The sequence below is a fragment of the Triticum aestivum genome, chromosome 2A (genome assembly GCF_018294505.1).
Source record: "Triticum aestivum cultivar Chinese Spring chromosome 2A, IWGSC CS RefSeq v2.1, whole genome shotgun sequence".
Lineage (NCBI taxonomy): Eukaryota > Viridiplantae > Streptophyta > Magnoliopsida > Poales > Poaceae > Triticum > Triticum aestivum.
Genome location: NC_057797.1, coordinates 653,144,837 through 653,167,906, shown reverse-complemented (window position 1 = coordinate 653,167,906; position 23,070 = coordinate 653,144,837). Strand labels below are relative to the sequence as shown.

Sequence of the window (23,070 nt, the reverse complement as noted above, 5' to 3'; positions counted from 1 at the left end):
ATTACTTGTTTGAAGTTAATTATTGGGTGCATCTCAAGCTGCTGGTCCGGCAATGATAAGATAAATTCCAAGATCGCAGACCCCGATCTATCAACCTGGATCGCTTGGTCGATGATATTTGTGATGCCCATCTTCGTCCACAAGTGTCGTGCATTCGAGCATAAAAACATTAAGTGACGGATATCCTCGGCCCCTTGATGATAGATAGGACAAGCACCATTGGAACCAATGTGCCTGTTAGTAAGTATAGCTTTTAGTGGGATAACTCCTCGCAGTGCTCGCCAACAAAAAATCTGTACTTTACGTGGAATCTGAAGTTTCCAGAGAGTATTCCACACTGCCCGAGTGGTAGAGCCACCGGGGTGTCCCATCGTATTTGCATGCGCCCGAAAACTATGCATCCACTTCATATGATATGCACTCTTTACTGAGAAAATACCTGTCCTGTTCGGGTGCCATGCCACAAAGTCATCAAAACCATGCAAGTGTAGTGGAATCTGAATAATTCTGTGGGCATCCACTGGATTGAATAAACTTGTTATTAGCACCTCATCCCAGTACCATTAGCCATATCTATTAATTCACAAACATTGGTTAGGACCGTTTGACCCCTCGGTGATATCACCATTCTATCCGTACTAGAGGGAATCCATGGATCCGTCCATATATTAACATGTTCACCAGTCCCAATCCTTCAAATGTATCCTTTCTTGAAAGTTTCCAACCCTTTCAAAATACTCTGCCATGTGAAGGACGACCCATTTTTTGGTGTAGCATCAATAAGGGAACCATTTGGGTAATATTTTGCCTTGAGAACTCTCGCAACCAAAGAATGCGGGTCATTGATCAACCTCCAATATTGCTTGGACAACATTGCCAAGTTAAAAGAGTAGAGGTCACGGAACCCCATGCCTCCTTCACTCTTAGGGACACACAACTTCCACCACCCCATCCAATGCATTTTTTTGGCCGCCGTCTTTTTTTTAATCAAGTTTGTAAAAGGATTTCTTCGTCGTCCTGTGTCAGTTCAATCGTTTGTTTCCTATTAACTTAAAGCAGGGTGAAAGCATGTTTCCAGCTAGAAAAATGGTGATAGTCTTAGAAACGAGAGAATAATAGGTACACAACAGTTACCCGCAAAAAGAAAACAGAAAAAACACTACACAACATACTACGGTGATGTACGAACTGGAAAGTAGAACCAAAGCCTCTTCCTCTTGAGCTAGATGCTCGGAATTGGTTGTTCACCAGGTGAAGCTTATAGACTGGAAATGCAGGTTGCTCGCCAGCCCAGACGAGCAGATAGTCGCGACCTCCTCAAGCATCCCCGACGGACCGCTGGCCATCACCCCAACGTTCTCGTCGTGAATCCCCAGCAGCATCTCTGCACAATTCAATTCGACCATTTTTCTCACAACTTGGCAGAGCTAAGCAAAACCAAATGTACGTCTGAAAATTAAATGTGCACCGTAGAGCTTACTCTTGAGATCTGGACGGTGGCCGAAGTGCACATTGGTAGCCTGCGCAAGAGGCTGCGCAGGCAAGCTCTCCAGCTCCCGCTCCACGCCGCCCCCACCTGCCCAGTGGAGCAACGACACCGGCGACATCGCCGGCGTCGGCCCGTCCACGCTCTTTATCTTCTTGGCCTCCCTGGCGCTCCTCCGCTTACTCCACAGGAACGCCGCACCGGTGACGCCGGCGACGCTGACGCCGAGGAACAGCAGGTTCAGCATCGTTCTGGCCGCCCACGGGTACACGTGGTTGCTGTCTCGGTCAACCGGGTAGATGTAGAACCGCTGTAGCGCGGCGACGAGCAGGAGGAACGCGGCGAACGACGAGGACACGACGGCGCCGAGCCAGAGCCACCCGTTGGAGCCGAGCGCCGGGGAGACGGGCGCGTCCGACGGCCACGGCTTGAACCAGACCTGTTGACAAGGCCGCTTGTGCGCGTCGTTGCCGGTGCGGGGCTCGCTCTCGCTCGTTACGTAGGCCTCGATGCGTAGGTCAAGGCTGGGGCTGCCGTAGAGGCCGCCGGAGGCCGGGACGAGGAGGTCCAGCATGTCCAGCTCGGCCGACGTCCTGAAGACGCAGACGAGGAGGAGCCTCGGCATGGACGCCGTTTCTGCCATGGCGCTCTGGTAAACCAGCTCGCGGATGACGGAGATGAACGGCGTGATGCCGATGCCGCCGCTGATCATCACCAGCGAGTCGTGGGCCAAGAAGGGCGTGACCCCGGCGGCCGGGCTGTACGGCCCCTCGACCGAGACGCCGAGGTGGCCACCGGACGGGGGCAGGGACGAGACCGTCTCGTACAGCTTCTGCGTCCACCCGCCTCTGTTCTTGATGACGACGCTGAGCGTGTCCGGCTCGAGGCTGCTGCTCGACGTCACCGAGAAGGGGTGCCACTGGAGCCGCGAGACGCATGGGACGTTGACGAAGAGCGTGCTCGTGGGATTGTGCCTCAAACCTGCAACAAAGTTGTCATTACATTCCTTTCGTTGCCTCGTAACCCTCCTTGCATGGATATCGACGTTGCTTACAGCGGCTTTTGGCGAAGTTGAGCTCGACGGCCCCGGACGGCAGGAGGCGGGAAGAGACGAGGCGGACGCGGGCGCGCGACTGCAGGAACCGGAGGCACCGGTCGACGGCGAAGAGGAAGACGCCGGGCAGGACGTAGCAGAAGACGGTGACGCCCATGTGGAGCGCGGAGAACACGATGAAGGGGATGTAGAGGTGGTGCGCGTAGAAGAAGAGCTCGAACATCCGGCGGCGGATGCGTGGCAGCGCCGTCGCCCACATCGCGAGGCCGCAGAGCAAAGCCAGCTCCCCGGCCACGTTCGAGGCCCTCGTCCTCGCCCATTTCGTCATCTGGGTCACAAGTTGGCCGGGCATGCCAAGTTAGTCCTAAGCTTAGTCTGAATCTTGAAGATGATTGTGCACCTGAGGAGAGTACCAGGTGGATCTGATCAGTTGATGCCCAGAAAAAGACGTAGCAGAGCCCATGAGCGGTGAAGATGGCCATGGCCATGTTCCCCAGCCAGACATGGTACTTGATGCCGGACTCGGACGTGAGGCCGACGAGCGGCAGGAGCGACGAGCCGCGTGCCACGGGCAGGAACAGCAGCGCGCAGCACAAGCTCCCGACACTGCCGAGCCGCTTCGCCGCTTTCTCCAGCTCCGCCTGCCACCTGAGAACACCAATTGCACGCACGCACGCACGCACGCACGTCAGTTTGCACGCACTTGTTTCACCGTCAGAATTGCAGTAACAATTTTGTGTCGACCGGCTGCGAGCGTGTGGTTCCTTACAGTTTCTGGCCTGGCTTGACGCGTAGTAGCTTGGAGAACTCGACGGTGACGTACGCGTAGTAGAACCAGACGAGGAGAGCCATGAACATGAGCAATACGGCCAGTTCTATGCCCGTCACGATCCCCAGCGGGCCTCTCACCAGCACGGGCCTCGTCCAGGCTGCTGCTATTCTCGTGCTAACATAAGCAAAATCATCAGGAATTTTCTGTCGTTTGTTCTGTGGCTATTAGTATCACGTAGTACATGCGAAATACTCCTACTTGATGAGATACTATACCGATCCATATTAATTGACGTTGCTCTAGTACAACTTCGTGGTCGGAAAAAAAACTCAAGCATACCTGGTCCGGCGCTGGGTGTTGGGGTCACCCCCCTTCTGCTGCTGCAAATGCAGATAAACGCACGCAACAACGAACAAGAACAGCACTGGGAACACGTACACCGTGATCCTAATCCCTGTAATAAAACATAAAAAACCATGATGAACAAAAAAAACGAATACCTCGTGAAAACCGACAACGGTGCAATTCCAGCGTGAGAGGAAGAAGAAAGACTACCTTGTTTCCCGAAGCCGGTGAGCGCCGCAAGCTTCGGCGCCCATGTCGAGCTGTAAGTTCTGGTCGGCAGCATGGCCCACATCATCAGCCACCCCACGAACACGACGCCGGCCAGGAGAAGCACGGCGCTCCTGCCCACCGCCGCCGCCGACGGCGAGGGCACGCACTTCCTCCCTTTGCCAAGAGTACGATCGTCCATCTCAACTTCACAATCCCCCGCGCTCACTCGGCCACCGTATTTGGTCACCCCAGATACTCCAGGACAGAAATGCCTTCCCAAAAGTAGATAGATGCTCGCGGGGCAGAGGCTGCAGTAGAGTGTGTGCCGTGCTCGGTGCTCGGTGCTCATCCATATGGGGGAGAGATATATAATTAGAATGGAGATAGTGGCAGGGAATCCACTTCATTATCGCGCCTGAGTATTGCGCTTGGTATGCATTGATGCCGACTTCCTCTACTCCTTGATTCGCCGTGCATTATTTTTGATTCAGCTGCACGTATTTATCACCGTATGCGTACCGTGGCAGCAATGTGCATGTAGAGAGGATACGTATTGTAATCATTTGCGGGGCTGTGTATATTACTGTCAACCATTTATCGTGCAATATATTGTAATCTAGTGCTATTATTACTACTGTCACGAGTGGCGCCATCGCTAGCTAGATGGTCAACTTGCGTCGTGTCCCGTCCCCTCTCGGCTCTCCCCTCGGTCAACTTGGTGATGTCTGCCATGCGATCGGGTGACGCGTGTGGCCGTCTACAAGAACAACTCCAAAGCACAGATTCAGAGGGACGCGGTTTTGTCTGTTTTTCGTCCGTTTGGATTGACCGCGCGGACGTGTTTGTCCGCTTTTATCCGTGTGCCCAACGGTAGTTAAACCCATTTTGACATGTCCGTTCTAGCATTTTATCAAACATGTAGCAGGCAGGGGAGCTCGCAGCGGCTAGGTGCGGAGAGGCGAGGCCAACGTCTGCAGGAGCACCGACCGAACGTGGGCGTAGGAGCAAGGCGAGGCGGGTGGTCGAGCTCGAACCCCACGCCGGCGAGACGCAGCAGGGCGAGTGCGGCGTGACATGACGATGCGTCGCGGCTGGGCGTGCGGCGAGCACGGCGGTGCATTGCGGCTGGGCGCGGCGACGCGAGGCGGCTGGACGCACGGCGAGCACGGCCGCAGCTATGCACGCATGTGCGGCCAGCTGGTAAGAGCATCTTCAATAATTGTAAGATACGTGTTGATAAATTTGTCACCTAAGACATAGTGATAATGTGGCATGTAATAAATGTGAAGAGATCAAAGTTGTATGTAGATTAACCAACAATCTTTGCATAAGCTCCAATATCAAATAGAAAGCAATCACATTTATTTTCTCACCAACCATTGAATAATTTAGATATAGACTACTCCCTCCGTCCGGGTTTATTAGGCCTAAAGACAACTTCTCTTAGACCAAGACACATAGTAATTTGCTCACATTAATTCTTTCACTCCACTCTCAATGCACTCTCTCACATGCATGCAGCCAATGAAAAAACACACATGAAGTGTATTAATTTTTCAGCCATGGCACCAACAACAATAGCTTTCAATGTAACCAATGAAATGGTTGCATGCATGCACCTTTCCAACGCGGGGCCTTATAAAAGTGGACATGCTTGTGATGCTAAGAGGCCTAATAAACCCGGGCGGAGGGAGTATTAGAGTAGTTGTATGATATCTTGTTGGTTGATGACATAGACATTTTACCAATAAAACTAACATACAACCTGTTGAAGATGCTCTAAGTAGCTAGTACGCCGCTAGCTAGCTAGCTCGCATGCATGCAAGGGGGCGCGCGCTGCGGATGTGCTCCGACGCTAGCTAGCTAGCTCGCATGCACGCGATTGCGAGCTCCATTGCGCGAGCTACCACGGCGAGCACGCATGCAGCTGTGCACGTGGCATGCGGCAGCCGCAACTAGCTAGCTAGCATGCGCGCAAGGACGCAACCGCCGATTGTCGAGTATGTCTTACGCGCCTGCCGCAGCCGTGGGAGCCCACCGGAGGGAGCAAAGCAGTAGTTGTAGTTGTCAGCGTTGTCGGCCTCGCCGCTCGCTGCATCCAAGGTCTCTGCGTGCCGCCGCGCCGCAGCCGTGGTCTCCGCGTGCCGCTGCCGCGCCCAAGAGCAGACCTGGAGAGGTCTCCTCGCCGTCGGCCAAGAGGGAACGTCGCCGCTATGCCCATCGCCGTGGCCCATGAGAGATACAGAGGCGAGGTGCGGTAGGTGGGTGTGGGCCAGTGGAGAGAAAAAGTAGGAGAGAGGAAAGGGACTGTGATGGGTGGGCCATAAGAGCAACTCTAGCAGACCCCATATCCGGTCCGACCCGCAAAATAACCGCCAAAATGCGGATAGGGGCGGAAAAACCTGCCTGGCTAGACCCCGCATCCCGCCCCGGCCCGCAAAAATATTTTGAGGGGCGCGGCAAAATCCCGACCACAACCCGGGAATACGCGGGTTTCCCCCTCGCGGCTGCGGTGCCCTGCATCACAGAGAAGCAGTTGGCAGGACGGACATTTCAGCCCGCGCGCTTTCCCACCTCCTTCTGCCGCTGACCGCCCTTACTTCCGCCCGCCCGCCGCCGACGATTTCCGGCCAAATCTGTGGGCAGAATCGGTCCGCGGAGCCGCCACACCCTCTCGCCCCGAGACGCTGCACCGCCCCCCGGATCCGGCGAGAAGAGTCGCCCTCGTCGCCGCCACTGCCGGGGATCGACCACCGTCGTGCCCGCCTCCTCGTCGCCGCCCGGGATTACCCGCCGCGTCCGCCCCCGATTAGTGCGTTTTTTTTTGCAATATAGGTTTAGTTAATTTGACGCGCCGATGCGCATGTAGATGGAGTTGAGCCCGTGCAAGAAGTTCTTGCTCTCCGATTCGGATGATTCAGACGACTCAGATGTTGAGACCATGCTTGCGAACTTTCGGCAACAAACGTTGGTCATGGCACTTGCCGTGAAGGAGCACGAAGACGAGAACCGGAAGAGGAGGTGAGGATCGACCATCGGGCGTCTTTGCATTCCCCGAAAAGACATTGAAAGAGCATTCGGTGTTTTGCAATCTAGACTTGTCATTGTCCGTAGTCCTGCTTGTTTTTTGGGATAAGAAAACCTTAAAAAATATTATGACATGTTGTGTTATCCTGCACAATATGATTCTTGAAGATGAGAAAGGAATGAACTTGGAATTCTTCTATGACAATGTGGGTAGTCGTGTCAAACCAGTTAGAGACCCTAACCGCATTAGAGCTTTTCTTCAAACATAAAAGGAGATTGAAAATGCAAACACCCACTTTCTACTTTAGGAGGATTTGAATACTCCCTCCATTTTTGTATACAAGGCCACAAACCCATATTACAAGTACCAAGGTAGAAATTAATGGCTACTTAAACCAATGTTGCAAACTAGTCTTTCCTCCTTGCTTGACGTGTTAGTTAATGTGTATTTTTCTCTACAACGCACAATAAGACAACTCTCTCATAGTGGCCTTGTATACAAAAATGGAGGGAGTAATTAACTGAAAGAACATGCGGTGCCCCATGTTTGGTTTTGGTAATTGATGATAATCTCTATGGACTAATGATTGCCTTGAGTTATATTTGAAGGTTTTGTCCATAGGCTTTTCTTGGAGTCCATGTGTTGGTTTCAAGGAGTTTATGGGTTGATCAAGGTGCTATTAAGGAATTATCCAAAGCTTGGTCATGTGAGAGTTGAGCTTATTGCAAGCATGTCTTGAAGAAGAAGATTGTGTGATCATTCATGTTTACCTTCAAGACATCATCCAAATGAAGAGAGTTGGAAAGATTCAAGGTCGATCAAGACTAAGTCAAGAGTGAATCAAGTTGATCAACTCACAAAGAGTAGAAGATGTACCGAGAGGGATCAAGTGATCCCATGGTATGGTAAGCATTATCCACTGCACTTTGTGTACTAACCCATGGTCTATGTGAGAGTCTATGTGGGGTTAGGTACGTGTCCATGGGCTTGCGTCAAGAGGATGATATCATACAACCCATGGGAAGGATGACATCAAGTGGTGATCGTCATCAAGATTGCCGTGTGCAATTTCAAGTGGAGAATCACGAAGAGATCAAGTGCTTGAAGCTTGCCATCCATTGTGGTGTCAATGGACTTGTGAAGATGTGCCGAGGAGTGGCTCACCCATAGTGGAGTATGGGGGAGCAATCATCTAGTCTTCATCGACCTAACGCAATCAAGAAAGGTGGTCCATCTTGAGGAGGACAAGATCGTCATCATCTAACTCAAGTGGATCATGTGCAAGGCAAAGGTTTGCCCTTGATAGGTTTTCTATTTTACCGGTCTCATGGTGATAGTTGGGAGACCGGGTTATAGGATCGATAGCTGTACTATCAAGGGGGGATCTCAAGTGAGTAGCTTGATCGTATCGTTCGTCGAGAGCTCAAACCACTGCATCCTTGCATCATGTTTCTTGGTTCTTGTTTGGTTCTCTTTGTGAGTCTTAGAGCTTATGGTCATCTTGATGACAAGCTTGAGTTCATCGAAAACGGAGTTCGCATGCGTCTTCTATGATGTTTTCGGTGTTGGAGGTTTTACCGCTCTTTTCCGAGGAAGGGTTCTCACCATTTTATTATGGGCCTTTTCTCATTTGCTTCTTATTGATATTTCTTTGAAGATTGTGTTAGCCCTTGTCGCTAGCTTTCCAACAAACTTGGTTTCATCGAATTCGGAGTCCGTTTGCAAAAGTTGTGGCAGTTTTGGTGTTCTGAAAAGGCTGCAGCGGTACTACCGCGAATTGGAGCGGATGTAATTTTTTACTACCGCTCCAGAGCAGTACTACCGCGGCTCCTATAACGGTAGTACCGCTCCGGACCAAAAACTCATCCCAAGTCTTGCGGTGGTAGGCCCGGATGTATTTCTTTTAGTACCGCTCGCAAGCAGTAGTACCGCTACCATTTGCGGTAGTACCGTGAGGTCGAGCGGTAGTACCGTGAGGACGAGCGGTAGTACCGCTCTGGCGGTTCTTTTGGCCTTTTGCCTCCTCGCTGTTGTTTTTCAAAGGGGTACTTCCGCCCTAGCGGTAGTACCGCTCCTTGGAGCGGTAGTACCGCTCTGTGCGGGCTGTAAGCATAACGGTTGGATTTTTCCCCACCTATAAAATGGGGTCTTCTTCCCCAATGAACCTTATCTTTTTGAGCTCGTGTTCTTCCCCCATTGTTGACCTTCTTCGATCTTGCTAACTCTCAATCCCTCCATAGATTCTTGCTAGTTTTTGAGGGAAAAGAGAGAGGAGATCTAGATCCACAATTCCACCAATCACTTTCTCCTCTATGTGAGGGGAACCCCTTGGATCTAGATCTTGGAGTTCTTGGTGTTCTCCTTCTTGTTCTTCCTCTCATTTTCCTCCATAGCATTAGTTGCTTTGGTGGGATTTGAGAGAGAAGGACTTGGGCACTCCGTATGCCCTTGCCATTGCATTTGTGCATCGGTTTGAGTTCTTTACGTGATAGGTGGAAGTTACAAGTTGAGAAGCTTATTACTCTTGGGTGCTTGGTACCCTTGAGCTTTGTTCCTCTTGGGTGCTTGGGCGCCCTAGACGGTTGTTGGTGTTCGGAGCTCAATCATTGTGGTGCAAAGCTCCGGGCAAGCGTCGGGGTCTCCAATTAGGTTGTGGAGATCGCCCCGAGCAATTTGACGGGTACTGGTGACCGCCCCCAAGGGTTGCCAAAGTGTACGGGTTCGGTGACCGCCCCCAAGGGTTGCCATTTGTACGGGTTCGGTGACCACCCTCAAGGGTCCCTTAGTGGAATCACGACATCTTGCATTGTGCGAGGGCGTGAGGAGATTACGGTGGCCCTAGTGGCTTCTTGGGGAGCATTGTGCCTCCACACCGCTCCAAACGGAGATTAGCATCCGCAAGGGTGTGAACTTCGGGATACATCGTCGTCTCCGCGTGCCTCGGTTATCTCTTACCCGAGCCCTTTACTTATGCACTTTACTTTGTGATAGCCATATTATTCTTTATCATATATCTTGCTATCACATAGTTTCTTATCTTGCTTAGCATAAGTTGCTAGTGCAGATAAGTGAGCCTAGTTGTTTTAGGTTTTATGCTTGGCAAATTAACCGCTAGGTTTATTCCGCATTTGTTCAAGCCTAAACCGTAATTATTTTAAAGCGCCTATTCACCCCCCCTCTAGGCGATATCCACGATCTTTCATTAAGTTTTGCTTTCGATTGTTGTCTTTATGTTGGATTTGATATTTGTGGGCCGATAAGATACGGGATTCAGCGGCGCAAAGAGTAGACCCCGCAAAGTCGACCCGTAAAAACGCATATTCCGCGCATATGCTTTTTTACGGGTCCGTTTGAGGGGTCTGCATCTGTGGCCGTCTAAGCCGGTCCGCAAAAGCGGTTTTGCGCGAACTACAAACGCGTTTTGCGGGCCGACGACATGCAGGGTCTGTTAGAATTGCTCTAACTCACATGTAGCGGACGACGACCGGACCGAGAAGGCACAAAAAATGTCTATTTTGTGTCCGCTTTGGACCTAAATCAGACCTAAATCTGAGACTGAAAAATGGATCCGCACGGATATAAAATGAACGAAAAATAAGAATGAGTTTGTGCATTGAGTGTTGATTTTTGTCCGCACAGACGCATACGGACATGAGCGGACGTTTTGGGTCGCTCCGTTGGAGTTGCTACGAAGGGAGCGGAGGTGCACCGAACGCCCACGGAGCTGGGAGGTGGTATGCGTGACGGAATCTCGCCGCGCTCGCCGGCTAATCAGCGACGAGGACCCGGCAAGGGCGGTGGTGGCGCCACTGTACGGTGAACCCAAAAAGATCAAGGACGGCATCCCGCACTGAGCGCGGTGAAGCCAGCAGCTTGCGTGGTGGCGCCACTGTACGGCGAGCTCCGAAAGTACGACGGGCGGCGGTGAAGCATGGCATGGCAGCCTGCGCGCGTGATGGCGTTGGCCTCGCACGCGCCGGAACGTGCCGCGCCGCCCGTCTCACGACGCCGAGCGTGCCACGCTGGTCTGAGCCGCGCGGTGCTGGCGGGCACGGTGGAATGCACGGGCCTAATTTCTTTTCTTTTTAGCTATATATATGCTGGGCCTAATTTCTAACGGTACTTGCTACCCGTAAAGGCCCAGTGAGGACACTTGCCCCGCGCTTGGAAGAGAAATGCAGCCTTGGATGGGTAATCCAGAAGGCCAGATCCCTCAGAGAAAAAAAGATCCCTCGGAGAAAAGAAAAGAATAGGAAAAGGGAAGGAAAATCTGAGCACGCACCGCACGACGCGGGGGTGAGGTGAGGGCAGGGAGGAGGCCCCACCCGCAGCCTCTCCACGACATCGCCTGTTTCCTGTCCCGCAAGAAAGGCAAGCAGAGAGCAAGGAAAATAAACCAGCGCAGTCCCCGTCGCCGTCGTGGCCTCACGCTTCACACCCCCCACCCCACGCGCCCACGCCCCTCCGGGCCAGCTGTTGAAGCGCGGCGGGGACGAAGCAGGAGCGCCGCCGGCTCCCGGACTCCTCCGCCTCTCCGAAGCGTAAGCCCTACCACCCTCCCCTCTTCGAATCACTGCCGTGGCTGAACCTCCCCTTTCGTCGATGTGGGTTCTTACCGCTTCTAGATGGCGCGGCCGACAGTTGTAGTCAGAGCCTTCCCCGTGCGCCGCGGGCTTCGTCTCCGGCGTGCGTTTTGATGCGAGTTTTTTGCTTTGTTACTGACGCTCCGCCGCTGGTTCCGTGCCGCCCGATTCGAGGGTTTATGCAAATGTAGCATCCGGAATTCAAGTAAGGATTGTTGATGCCTAGTTCGTTCGTTCGATTCTGATGGGAGACCCGAATTCCCCCCTCTGATTAGTCTGATTTGACTTTACCGACGAATTATAGTCGCTGTGATTCGGAAAGTTTTGGGTGCTCGTTGATACTCCAAAACTATGTGCGTGTGATTCGGAAGTATAGGAGTACAACCTATGGCAAGGGTCACTTGCGTGGTCGCTCTGCAATGTATTTATTGCCGTGGCTCTAGCCCAATCATTTGTTGCAAAACGGAGCTTGCTATTATGATCGAGACATAGAAATGGATAGCATGGTTCAGTTAGAGAAACTGCGATGGGTGTACTTTTGTCATGTGCGTGTTGATAATTAGTACTAGTTTCATACACATTGTTTCTCTGCCGGTCATGTTCAAGTGAGAGTTGTGTTAAGGTTTATCCTCATTCCTTTTAGTCATCATTGCCATTTCTGTTGCTTTAATTATGTTTCCAGCTGTTTGATGTGAACTTTTATTTGTAACAGTGCTGGTTTGATTGGTGTTGCCTTAAGGGTTTATGCAAATATAGCATCTGGGTTGAGTAAGAATTGCTGCTTTATACTAGTTCGTTTGTCTGATTCTAACTTGAGACCTGAATTTTCCTACTGATTAAGCTGATTTTGGTTGTGCCGACGAATTATTGTTGCTGTGATTGGGAAATTTGGCAAGGATCGCTCGAGTGGTCGCTTTGCACTGTAATTTTTTTATGTTTGCTCCTAATAAGGTTTGGCACACCAATTTGATGCAAATCCCGGAGCAGCCAACAGCATGGATAACAGTTAGAGAAGCAGCCGACGTCTGTCCTTTATCTTTTGATGTTTGAATACCTATAGTTTGCCGAGCTCTTTGGCACCATGAAATTGAAGTTCTCATGATTCAGAATTTTCGGATTTAGCATCCAGAGTTATTTTCTGGTCCTACAAGCTTAATGAAGTTTGATATGGTATATGTTGATAACTGGTAGTTTCATACATTGTTGCTTTGCTGTTGAATTATGGTTTATACTTGGTCATTTAGTCATCGTTAACAGAGTTTGGTAGTAGTCTTGTTTTCTTTTTAGTTATGTTTATTATTCTCCAATTTTCATATTGATTATTTTCATACTTCAGGGCACAGTTTCTTAAGTAGTGCACAATGTCTGGGTGTACAGCAATCTTGCGTCGGTCATCTCAGAATCTTATGGAGTTATCGATTGGGTCCAAATCTCCTGGCGCTTCTTTGAGGGGGTTCAACAGCTGTGCCAGGGGCAAGGCAAAACCAGGCAATTCAGTTATTGGGCAGATGAAAGCAATGGATCGTTTTCCTCCAGCCAATGGTGTGTCAAGGGCTATGATGCCCCTTTCTGCTTATATGGGCACTAATTGGTTGAATACTTCAAGGCCCAGTTTTACTGCATTGCCAGGACCGTTAGGTGTTTCCAGCATCCGCCGTGCATACTCATCAGACACTGGAATTAAGCCTGATGTCCCGATTGTTCCTCCCACTGAAACTGCTGAGGTTGGTACTGGAGGAACCACTTGGATGGACATTTTTGAAAATGCTCGCAACTCCGCCATCGATGCTACGACTGATGCTGGCAAGAAAGTGAAGGAGATGACTGATGCAGTTACACCCCATGTTCAAAGTTTTCTTGAGGCAAATCCAGATCTAGAAAAGGTAGTTGTTCCACTTGGAGGAACATTATGCGGTACGATTTTGGCATGGTTTGTCATGCCTATCATCTTCAAGAGGCTTCATAAGTATGGTTCACAGAACCCGATATCAGCACTTTTGGGGAACTCAGTCAACACTAATGCTTCATATAGCACCAGCATTTGGAGTGCATTGGAGGATCCTGCAAAATACTTGATCACATTTATGGCATTTTCAGAGATGTGAGTTTCTATTGAACTTACCTTGCACAGCTTTGCCACTGTTTTTACCATGTTGTGATGTTATTTAAATCTTCTCTTATATGTGTTGCCATTTAATCTGGGGTGTCGCCTTTCAATTTGTATCAAAAAATTGATGCAAGTTTAATTGTACCATGGTGACGTTTGTCTTGTCTCTCTTTTCTGAAAAACAACAACAAGAGAAGCAGCTGCTGCATTTGAAAAATTCTTAGACTGAGCATATTTCTTTAATATTTGAAAGAGAAACTTCCTATCAAAATCAAGGATGCTTGTTGCCTGTTCTTTTTGTTAATGATACAGCAGTACACGTTCATTTATATTCATTAATTGTATGCATGTTTTTGCTAAGTTTTTGCCTGATAAAAAGTGGCATATTATGTTCTCAGAATGTTCATCATTTCTGATGTTTTTTCTTCATTCATCAGGGCTGCAGTGATCGCACCAAGTGTATCACCTTATTTTCCACAAGCATTGAGGGGTGCATTCGTCTTGTCGGTTGTCTGGTTTCTTCATAGGTGGAAAGCAAACTTTATCACTAAAGCTATGGCCAACCAAACTGCCTTAGTCACTGACAGAGCAAGGTTATCAGCTTTTAACCAAGTGTCTTCATTGGGACTGATTGCACTTGGTGTAATGGGTCTTGCTGAGGCTTGTGGTGTAGCTGTTCAATCAATATTAACTGTTGGTGGTGTGGGAGGTAATGTTCGGAACTGTTTTGAGGAATAATAGGTGATATGCCCATATGATAATGCATTTAGCAATCATTATCTGCACTAAAAAACATCAAGATTTAATAACCAAATGTAGCATGTAAAAGTAAGCGCTAAATAATTGTGTGTTCTGTCCTGTGCTTCCTAGACGTGAATAGCTCATTATCTTCTTTTCTATTTCTGAAAGAATTTTTTACTTAGATTTTTCTCATCGAAGCCGCATTTTGTTTCCTTGGCCTACCGTGTTGTACAAATTAGTTGCCACAACTGAGATGTGGTTGTTTATATATCTTAGAACAATATGATAATAAGGAATGTAGCCGTGTTTGACCTTTCGGTCCTTTCTGTTAGCTGCGTAATATGGATCTTCGATAACTCATGTATAGTTATGCTACGCATGCTATAATGCAGAAATCCTGTTAGGAAATATTACAGTCTTCAGCAATCTGTGCGTAAATAGTACAGCATGCACTATTTCTTCTTCCGTGTGAGGACTCCTCATATTTCTTGATTCAGTTGTTAATACTCCGAACAAAACTAAAATCCTTTTACACTGATGTGCATTGCAGGTGTTGCTACTGCTTTTGCTGCTAGAGATGTCCTGGGTAACGTGTTGAATGGGTTCTCCTTACAATTTTCTAGGCCATTCTCAGTTGGAGAATACATAAAGGTGCCTTATCATATATTCGTATACGTGATTACTGGACATACATTGTTAGAACCATGAGTGTACCATATGTACTATGAAATTCCGTTGACCTGGGACTGCATGTGTAATTTGTTTTTAGTATACATAGATGTTGATAAATGACAAATGTTTGCCGTGTGGTAGGCACTAGTTGGTGCTAGTAAATTGTCAAACTATAACATTCAGTAATATGAGCTCATGATTATCAAATGCCCTAGGAGAATAGAAGATGTTCATCTTTAGCTTGGGATATGTGCTTGATCCGTGCCCTGAGGAAAAATAGAACTCATCTCTTACAGTTTTAAAGCATTGGATTACAAACAAGGTCTCCAGCAAAGTGATACCAGCTACCGAGTCTGGTAGTTGAGAGGCTTTTTACGAAAGGAGGAAACAAAGTTGACCCAAGACATGACAACCCGCTTTTACAGTTATGACCACCGCGTTTGTTTTCATGAATAAAAATACACTGTCCCTAAATTACTATGGTTATGAATATGTCAAGTATCTCATGTTACTGTTAGATGTGTCCCTGAGGAGCAAGTGTTTCATCTGTTTATCCTGCTGTGAGTCAGATGTTACCTTATTTCTCATGAAGTTCATGTTTGCAGATAATAATGCATGTTCACAGGCCAATTTTATCTTTTATTGCTTTATAATTGTGTAGCATATATAGACTCCCTAAGTAAAACATTTTCCTTTGTAGGCTGGGTCAATAGAAGGCACGGTAGTCGAAATAGGACTTACTTCAACTTCGATGATGAGTCCAGAAAAGCTTCCCTTCACAGTGCCCAATTCTCTGTTCTCAAGTCAGGTATCATCACATCTTCTACTGGATACTATATTCTTAAACAACACATATTATGCCTACATGGTGACATATGTAATTTGTACCATCTTACTTCCCCCCCCCCCCCCCCCCCCCCCCCATTTTGCTTATCATATCCTGTTTTACTTGGTGCAATGTTTTTTTTTGCACGTTTCTTTCTTTATCAGAAGGGGAGCCTTAGCGCAGTGGTAAAGCTGCTGCCTTGTGACCATGAGGTCACGGGTTCAAGTCCTGGAAACAGCCTCTTACAGAAATGTAGGGAAAGGCTGCGTACAATAGACCCAAAGTGGTCGGACCCTTCCCCAGACCCTGCGCAAGCGGGAGCTACATGCACTGGGGCTGCCCTTTTTTTTCTTTCTTTATCACTGGATGGTAATGATATCACTCGCTATTATAGGCTGAATTTTCTCTAGTTAGCAATTTGTGATGCAATGTTCCGTAACATGGACTCGTTAAGGCAACTTGAATCACTATCCACATTTAAATGTATGTATATCAGTATATCACCCTGGAACCATCTATGTGTGATATTCAACTGCCTGGAATATAACACCCTTGATATCTTTACCCAATGTGACAATCTTTGGACACACCATAAAGGCATAAACAAGATCCGAAACACCTAGGAAACATGCAAACAAGAATATGTGGTAACCTCGCACATGTAAGAGCAATTTTTTTGTGATTAGCTATAGTACTTTTCAGTTATAGCTCAAGCATGACAAATTCAGAACTTAGCCTCTACAGTAGTTATCAGTTACATTGCTAAAGCTTACTACTCCCTCCGTTCCTAAATATAAGCCCTTTTAGAGATTCCAAGGACTACATACGGAGCAAAATGAGTGAATCTACACTCTAAAATGCGTTTATACACCTCCGTAATGTAATCCGTATTGGAATATCTAAAAGAGCTTATATTTAGAAATGGAGGGAGTACTTTCTACTGAAATTTAATTTGTCAGGATTTTCCCCAGACCACAAGGACTTTTCGCACTGAGACTGGGTACAGCCTTCTTTTAAACTTCAGGATTTGTTTGAGTTGAACTTTGTACATATGGCCTCATTGCAGTTGTAATGGGGAGTAAAACACATGAATTTTGGAGATTTAAATCAACTTTGAGTGATTCACTTCTGTACGAAGTTTGGAGTAGGAGAAGTTTGCTCAAATGTTTTTGTTCATTTTATTAGTTAAAATATCCCAGAAAGATGACAAATCATTGAAAGATGACAATGCATGCCAAAAGTAATGCTGTTTAGATTTTGGCCAGTTATGCGATTATCAGTGTCAGGGTGACCTATCTTCTCTCATGACATTCTTTGAATAATTGCAGATTATAGTGAATAGATCACGAGCTCAGTGGCGAGTTAGTGTGACCAAGATTCCTATAAAACTTGAGGATATTGAGAAAGTTCCTGCTGTAGCAGAGGAGATAAAGTCTATGTTAAGGTCCAACCCAAAAGTTATCTCGGAAACAGATGCTCCTTACTGCTACCTCTCAAGATTGGAAAGTTCATATGGAGAGCTTGTCATAGGGTGCATCCTCCAAAAAATGGTGCGTTAAATTTATTTCGTTCAAAGTTATTACGTTGGATTTCAGTAAGGCATTTGTTTGGGCGATAAGGTGAAGAAAGTAGCACCAGATAAAAGGTCATATAGTGATAACCTGGCAACACTTGTCCATTATACATGCATTTTTCTCTTTGACATGGCTCAGTGGTCAAGAGTAGAAGAAAACATGTGACTTGAAATTTTATGTATCCATTTGGTGATCAACGCTTACTATATTACATTGCGTTGCATCGTATCAACCTGTTCTGTTGAATCCAACTTGTAAGCTGCTGCTATCTGTTGCTGTTCTGGAGTTGTGCTGCAACAAGACTAAGAAATGTGATCCAAAATAGTGTATCATCGAAATGAACATAACACAAAACGATTTTCTGTCAGTCTGTCCAGCTTAAGCAGTTTGATGTTCTACAGTAATGCAAACATCTCCCAGAGTTGTTCATAGTTTGTAATTATCCACAATTCACCACAAGGGCGTAGCCATATAGAACAATACTTTTGCTGCTCTGTAACCTGCTGTACTGGTGCTGTGGTGCAAGTTTAGAATACTTATCGTCCTTTTTGTTTGATATGAATCTCTTCACACTTTCAGAGAAAGGACGACTTGATATACGCAGAACAGGACATTCTTCTAGGAGCTGCCAGGATCATCAAGTCACATGGCGTTGAGTTTGGAAGCACCACACAGTGCTGCTGATTCTGATGTTTTCTCAAACTCAAGTAGGGTAAGTCGATATTTTGCTGCGCAGCTTACCTGTAATGTAATGTGAGCTGCTCATTTTTCAGTCGGTACTATTCTAAGCAAACGTGATTGATTGGATGAACCATTTTCACCCCATTTCTAGCCTTTAGTAATAGAAGTTTGGCTGCTTATTACAGTTTTGAATAAGTTAGTTTTGTAAAAAAAAGAAAAAAAAGTGACAGGGAATTGTATCGATGGCAGGTGAACGTCGCTAGCCTGGAGGAGTACATACGCGGAGGGTTAGAGGAGATTTTGCTTGGTGCGCGTGCGAAGGCAGGGACCTCTTGCGGAACCAAGGTGGGACTTTTGTTGCCTGTCCTCAATTTGGCGAACATACATCGTCCGCTGCCGGAGAATATAACTGTCTTGCGTTACAACATTTTGCTACGTACGCTGATAGTAGTACTGCTTAGCGAGTAGTTTACCATGATTCGTCAGTGTTCAGTCGTGGTAACTTGAAACACATGGGGTGGCATGATCCACCGGAGGTCTGCATCAGGGCCAAGGAGTATCCCGTTTGGCCTTGGAACTCTAAATGCTGGAACGTCGACATGCGTGCAAGTGTTGTTTTGATGCATGTCTAGGCGTGATAGACACCTTTGTCCTGAATCGGTGTGTCGAGGACCATGTTGACACGCGTCGTTCGGCTTTTATTTCTAGATCTGGCTACTATAGTCCTATGCATATGCTTGTTAATTTGCTTGTACTCCGTTGAGTACGTCAGAAATTAAGGGTATGTCTGGTTCTTGCCTGTAGCTCCCTTGCCAATTATTTGGCGAGGGATTCCACCGCCTAGGGTTGGCCATTCAACAAAGGACTCATTGGCAGCCAAATACTTCCTCCGTTTTTATTTAGTCCGCATATTAGCTTTGATCAAAGTCAAGCTTTGTAAACTTTGACTAAGTTTATGAACAAAAATATTAATATATACAATAACAAATCAATACTGTTAGATTCATTATTGAATGTACTAACACATCATATAGATTTATTATGGTAAATGCTTATAATTTTTTCTATAAAGTTGGTCAAACTTTATGAAGTTTGACTTCTGTCAAACCTAATATGCACACTAAATAAAAACGGAGGGAGTACTTGGCAACAAACCAAACAACGTTTTGGTAGGGTGAGTGAAAACCAAACAGACCCTAAACAAGTAGTAGCACTGTATACGATTGACACTGTAGACTTGTCATAGGGAATCATTACCACAGGAATGGCATAAAATACTCGAGTTAGGCAACGCCTTTCGCTCTCGTTTCTAGGACTAGGATGGAATCGGGAGCGACATGAATCACGGGAGAACGTTGGCATGCGACCTCCTTTTCATGGCCATGTGCGTGCCGACAAGTGTAAATGGTTTTCGGTTGCGCCGGTGCGCCACCTGCTGAACCGGCCTCGGCGAGCATTTATAGCTCTGTTGCTGATGGTTCGGAGGAATGAATGAACACTCTCCACATCACCTTAATTATGTCTCGGGCGGATGGGGCTGGTAGATTTGGTCGTCCCTGTTGCCAGAAAGCATGCCAAGCCGGATCCCTATACATGCTGTCGCCGGACGTGCTTTCCCCTCTTGCCCGACACGGCCGAGGCGAGCCACGCCGGGTGCCAGAAACGAAGTAAAAACCGACGCGCTGACCCAATTTCACACACAAACACAAGCCCCCACGCCATCCCACCCCGCGTGGGTGTTGGCCGAACGCCTGGATCTTGCCACCAAAGGCTGAAACCAAAGCTTTCCCAAGTCCAAATCCCAGTAGCCCCACACGCCTTTTAGCACAGCGAACCGGCATGCGTTCATGCATGCCCTGCCACGTCTCCTTCAACTGTTGTGGGGGCAGCAGCGGCACGATGCAGTGCAGAGGAAGCCCGGCCAAAGCTTCGAGTCCTTCTCGTGCCTGGTGATGGCCCGTGAGGCGCAAAGCACCAGCACGGTAGTAGGTACGCAGGCAGGAGATGACCGAACGAGGCTCTCGTTTGTTATACCTTCCAGCAAGAATACAAGAAGAGAGAAAAAAATAATATTGTATCGTCCTACAGTGTTCTCCTAACAGAGGCTAGGCTAGACCTAGACTACTTGGCTGAACTCGCCGTCCCTGCACACGCCCACGTCGATGGTCATCGTCTTCTTCCCCTCCTTCCCCACCTTGGGCGACGACAGCACCCTACAGCAGTTCCTCCTCGGCGACTGCACAACATCCATGTGAGCCATGCATCATCAGTAAACAAACTCGCCAAAGGCAATATAAGTACTAGTGTTTCCACACACATCAGCAATCCTTTATTAAACGTACGTATGCTAACATTCGCTCAGGTAGTCAACCAAACCTAGTACGCAATTAACAGTGGATACGCTTCTCCTACCATTGCTAGAATTTTTAACTATCTTGTATTGCATTCCTATCTTTGGACTGTATAGTTTAGTGTATAATACTCGTTTTTAATTAGCAATTGGGCCATTTGTGTATATGCTGAAAAAGGAATTGAGTTAAGGGAAGGAGCGAAGGGGATTACCCGGTCCCATATCCCGGGGTCGGGCCTCTTGAGCACGACGATGTGGTCGAGATGCGCGTCCGGGTCGGTGATGTTCCAACGGCACGCGGGCCGCGTCTCGTTCGCGGGGCGCCACCGCTCGTACCGCGTCACCGTTGTCTCCCCGCCGCGGGCGGCCTCCGCGCTGCGCGCCGACGACAGGTAGTACACGGCCGGCTTGTGGCACGGCGTGCGCGCCAGGGGCCGCGTGTTGAAGGCGTACGCCGTGTAGTCGGCGCGCCGGTACCAGTTGAGGAACGTCCGCGCCGGCATCTCCATCTCCCGCGGCGAGGTCACCCCCCTCGACACCAGCACGGCGAACCCCCACGCCACCGACACCGTCCACCGGTTCGCCCCGTCGTAGCAGATGGACTGCTGCATTATCCCCGCCGGGTCCAGCCTCACGGGCCCGCTGAACAGCCTCCGCACCGCCGCCGGCCGCGCGGGCGCGTTGGGGAACAGCGGCTGCACCACGTCCAGGTGGTGCAGCGTCACGATCGGCGCCACCGGGTGCGCCGCCAGGAGGCCCAGCAGGTCCCCGTACACGTCGTACTGGTGGAACCCCGGGTGCTTGGTGAGCGGCACCCCCAGCTCCGCCATGCACGCCTGGATCCGGTCGTCGCTGCCGTAGAGCGCCGGGTAGCGGCTGATGCAGCCGTCCTGAATCCGCGCGAGCGCCTCCGCCAGCGGCCTGCTGATGGCGAAGCCGCCGCCGCCGTACGCCATCCCGTAGGAGAAGTAGATGTTCTGCAGGTGGCTCTCGGAGAGGGAGCCGATGTAGTAGGGCTGGCGGTGGTCGAACTTGTTGAGGACGGTGAGCAGGTTGTCCGGGAAGAAGACGGTGTCGTCGTCGCCCATGACGAACCAGCGCACGCCGGGGAGGCCGAGGCGGAAGGTCTCGGAGACGATGCGGGAGATGCGGATGGCGGAGCGGTGGCCGCGCCGGTGCGTGTAGGGGAAGGCGGAGGTGTCGGAGGAGATCTTGATGGCCGGGAGCCCCGTCCGCGCCGTCGACATGTTGGACTCCCGCACCTCGCGGTCCAGCCAGACGTAGCCGCGCATGGCGCCGCGCGGGCGCCACCACACCTTGATGTACTCCTTGCGCTTGTCCCAGAACCGCGACGAGGCCGCGATGCCGAACACCACGTGCTGCAGCGTCGTCGCCGCGGACGCCGCGGGGGCGGCCTTACTGTCGGCCACCGCCGCAGCGGTGCGGTTGGTGGAGACGCGGGAGGAGACCGCGGTGGGGTCCGGCGGGCAGGACGCGGTGGACGAGGAGGCGGCGGAGGCGAGGAGGAGGTGGAGCGTGTAGAAGAAGTAGAGGGCGGTGAGGGGGAGGAGGAGCAGGAGGAGGAAGCGGAGGAAGGAGCCGGTGGCGGACTCCTTGCCGCCGCCGCCGCCGCCGCCCCCCTTCATTCCTGGCGCCGTGGCTGCTCCTTGCCGCCGCCGTGCCCGGCCTCACAATGCCTCTTCCTCGGCGGGCGGGCGGGGTATGCTGACCGCGACTGGTATCGGGGAGTGGGGTTCTGGCGAGTGAGATTTGGGAAGGAGATTTACAAGGGTGGGTCGCGTGGGCAGCAGCCACGGGAGTGTGCCAGGTCGCCCATCCCCTCCGCGTGTTGCTCTGCTTCTGGTTCTCAATCTCACTCTCTTCGCTTGTTCTAGCGTCGTTGCGGCGTGGACTGGGATTGAGTGGGGTTTTCGGGTGCGGTGGGGGGTGGGGGGTGGGGTGGGTGGGGCGGCGCCTTTTCGAGGTTTCTCCCGTGCCGGTGCTGCACTGCCTGCATGTCCCGTCCCTATTCAAGTGCACATTTATTTTTCAACTACTGCTAAAAAAAAGTTCGCATTTATTTATTTCCTACCAAAAAGCCTATTTATGTATTTTATGGCAAGGTGCTGCCCGGGGATGGATGATTACTTGCTGTGATGCCGCTGGCTTCTCTTTTACAGAAACGTGGGATGTTCTTCAATCGATTTGCAGATTTCGGTCCGCCGGAATAGTTGATTAGATTTCAGGCTGGCGATTTGCAGATCAGGGAGGCGCATTGATGCCCCGGCTATATTTGCGGGGTATGACTAGGTCTCAGTCGACTGAGATTTAACCAAGTCTCAGTCAAGTAATATAACATGCAAGAGAAAAATGAAAAATGAAAAATGAAAATTTTGCATGAATTTTAATATAAGATCTCACGGATATAGAGCATGATTGGTTTGTTGCTAATATTTGGCTAGCCAAATGTTGGCAATACTAAGACTTGCCAAATATTGGCAACTTTATATGAGTTAGGCAAGACAACTTGGTAACCAATTAGTAATTAGTAGCCAATATCTGGCACAATGCTAAACATTGGCATGCCAATTTTTGGCACAAAACCAATTATGCTCATAGCATTGATTGAGACTTAATGAAG

At 49.2% G+C, this 23,070-nt stretch overlaps 3 protein-coding genes across 4 annotated transcripts; 1 reads left to right on the top strand and 2 right to left on the bottom strand.

The window, feature by feature from the left end:
• Positions 1-1,079: 1,079 nt before the first annotated feature.
• On the bottom strand, positions 1,080-4,195 carry LOC123185808 (ferric reduction oxidase 2). Its single transcript, XM_044597631.1, has 7 exons — positions 3,868-4,195; positions 3,652-3,766; positions 3,310-3,486; positions 2,954-3,188; positions 2,541-2,868; positions 1,481-2,467; positions 1,080-1,384 (listed from the first exon to the last, which is right to left on the bottom strand). The coding sequence occupies exons 1-7, from the start codon at positions 4,064-4,066 to the stop codon at positions 1,245-1,247; spliced, it is 2,181 nt and encodes a 726-aa protein (XP_044453566.1). The 5' UTR covers positions 4,067-4,195; the 3' UTR covers positions 1,080-1,244.
• Positions 4,196-11,151: 6,956 nt separating this feature from the next.
• LOC123189993 (mechanosensitive ion channel protein 1, mitochondrial) lies at positions 11,152-18,807 on the top strand. 2 transcript variants are annotated; one of them, XM_044602533.1, is made up of 9 exons: positions 11,268-11,436; positions 12,191-12,246; positions 12,815-13,579; positions 14,023-14,294; positions 14,877-14,977; positions 15,699-15,806; positions 17,153-17,374; positions 17,978-18,110; positions 18,329-18,807. In XM_044602533.1, exons 3-8 carry the CDS (start codon positions 12,840-12,842, stop codon positions 18,080-18,082), a joined length of 1,548 nt encoding a protein of 515 aa, XP_044458468.1. In that variant the 5' UTR covers positions 11,268-11,436; positions 12,191-12,246; positions 12,815-12,839; the 3' UTR covers positions 18,083-18,110; positions 18,329-18,807. The 2 variants fall into 2 exon arrangements, with proteins under 2 accessions (XP_044458467.1, XP_044458468.1); XM_044602532.1 differs by lacking the exon at positions 12,191-12,246 and having other exon boundaries at positions 11,152-11,436.
• A 1,277-nt stretch (positions 18,808-20,084) lies between these two features.
• LOC123189992 (uncharacterized) lies at positions 20,085-22,364 on the bottom strand. Its single transcript, XM_044602530.1, has 2 exons — positions 20,642-22,364; positions 20,085-20,315 (listed from the first exon to the last, which is right to left on the bottom strand). The coding sequence occupies exons 1-2, from the start codon at positions 22,073-22,075 to the stop codon at positions 20,196-20,198; spliced, it is 1,554 nt and encodes a 517-aa protein (XP_044458465.1). The 5' UTR covers positions 22,076-22,364; the 3' UTR covers positions 20,085-20,195.
• Between the last annotated feature and the right edge of the window lie 706 nt (positions 22,365-23,070).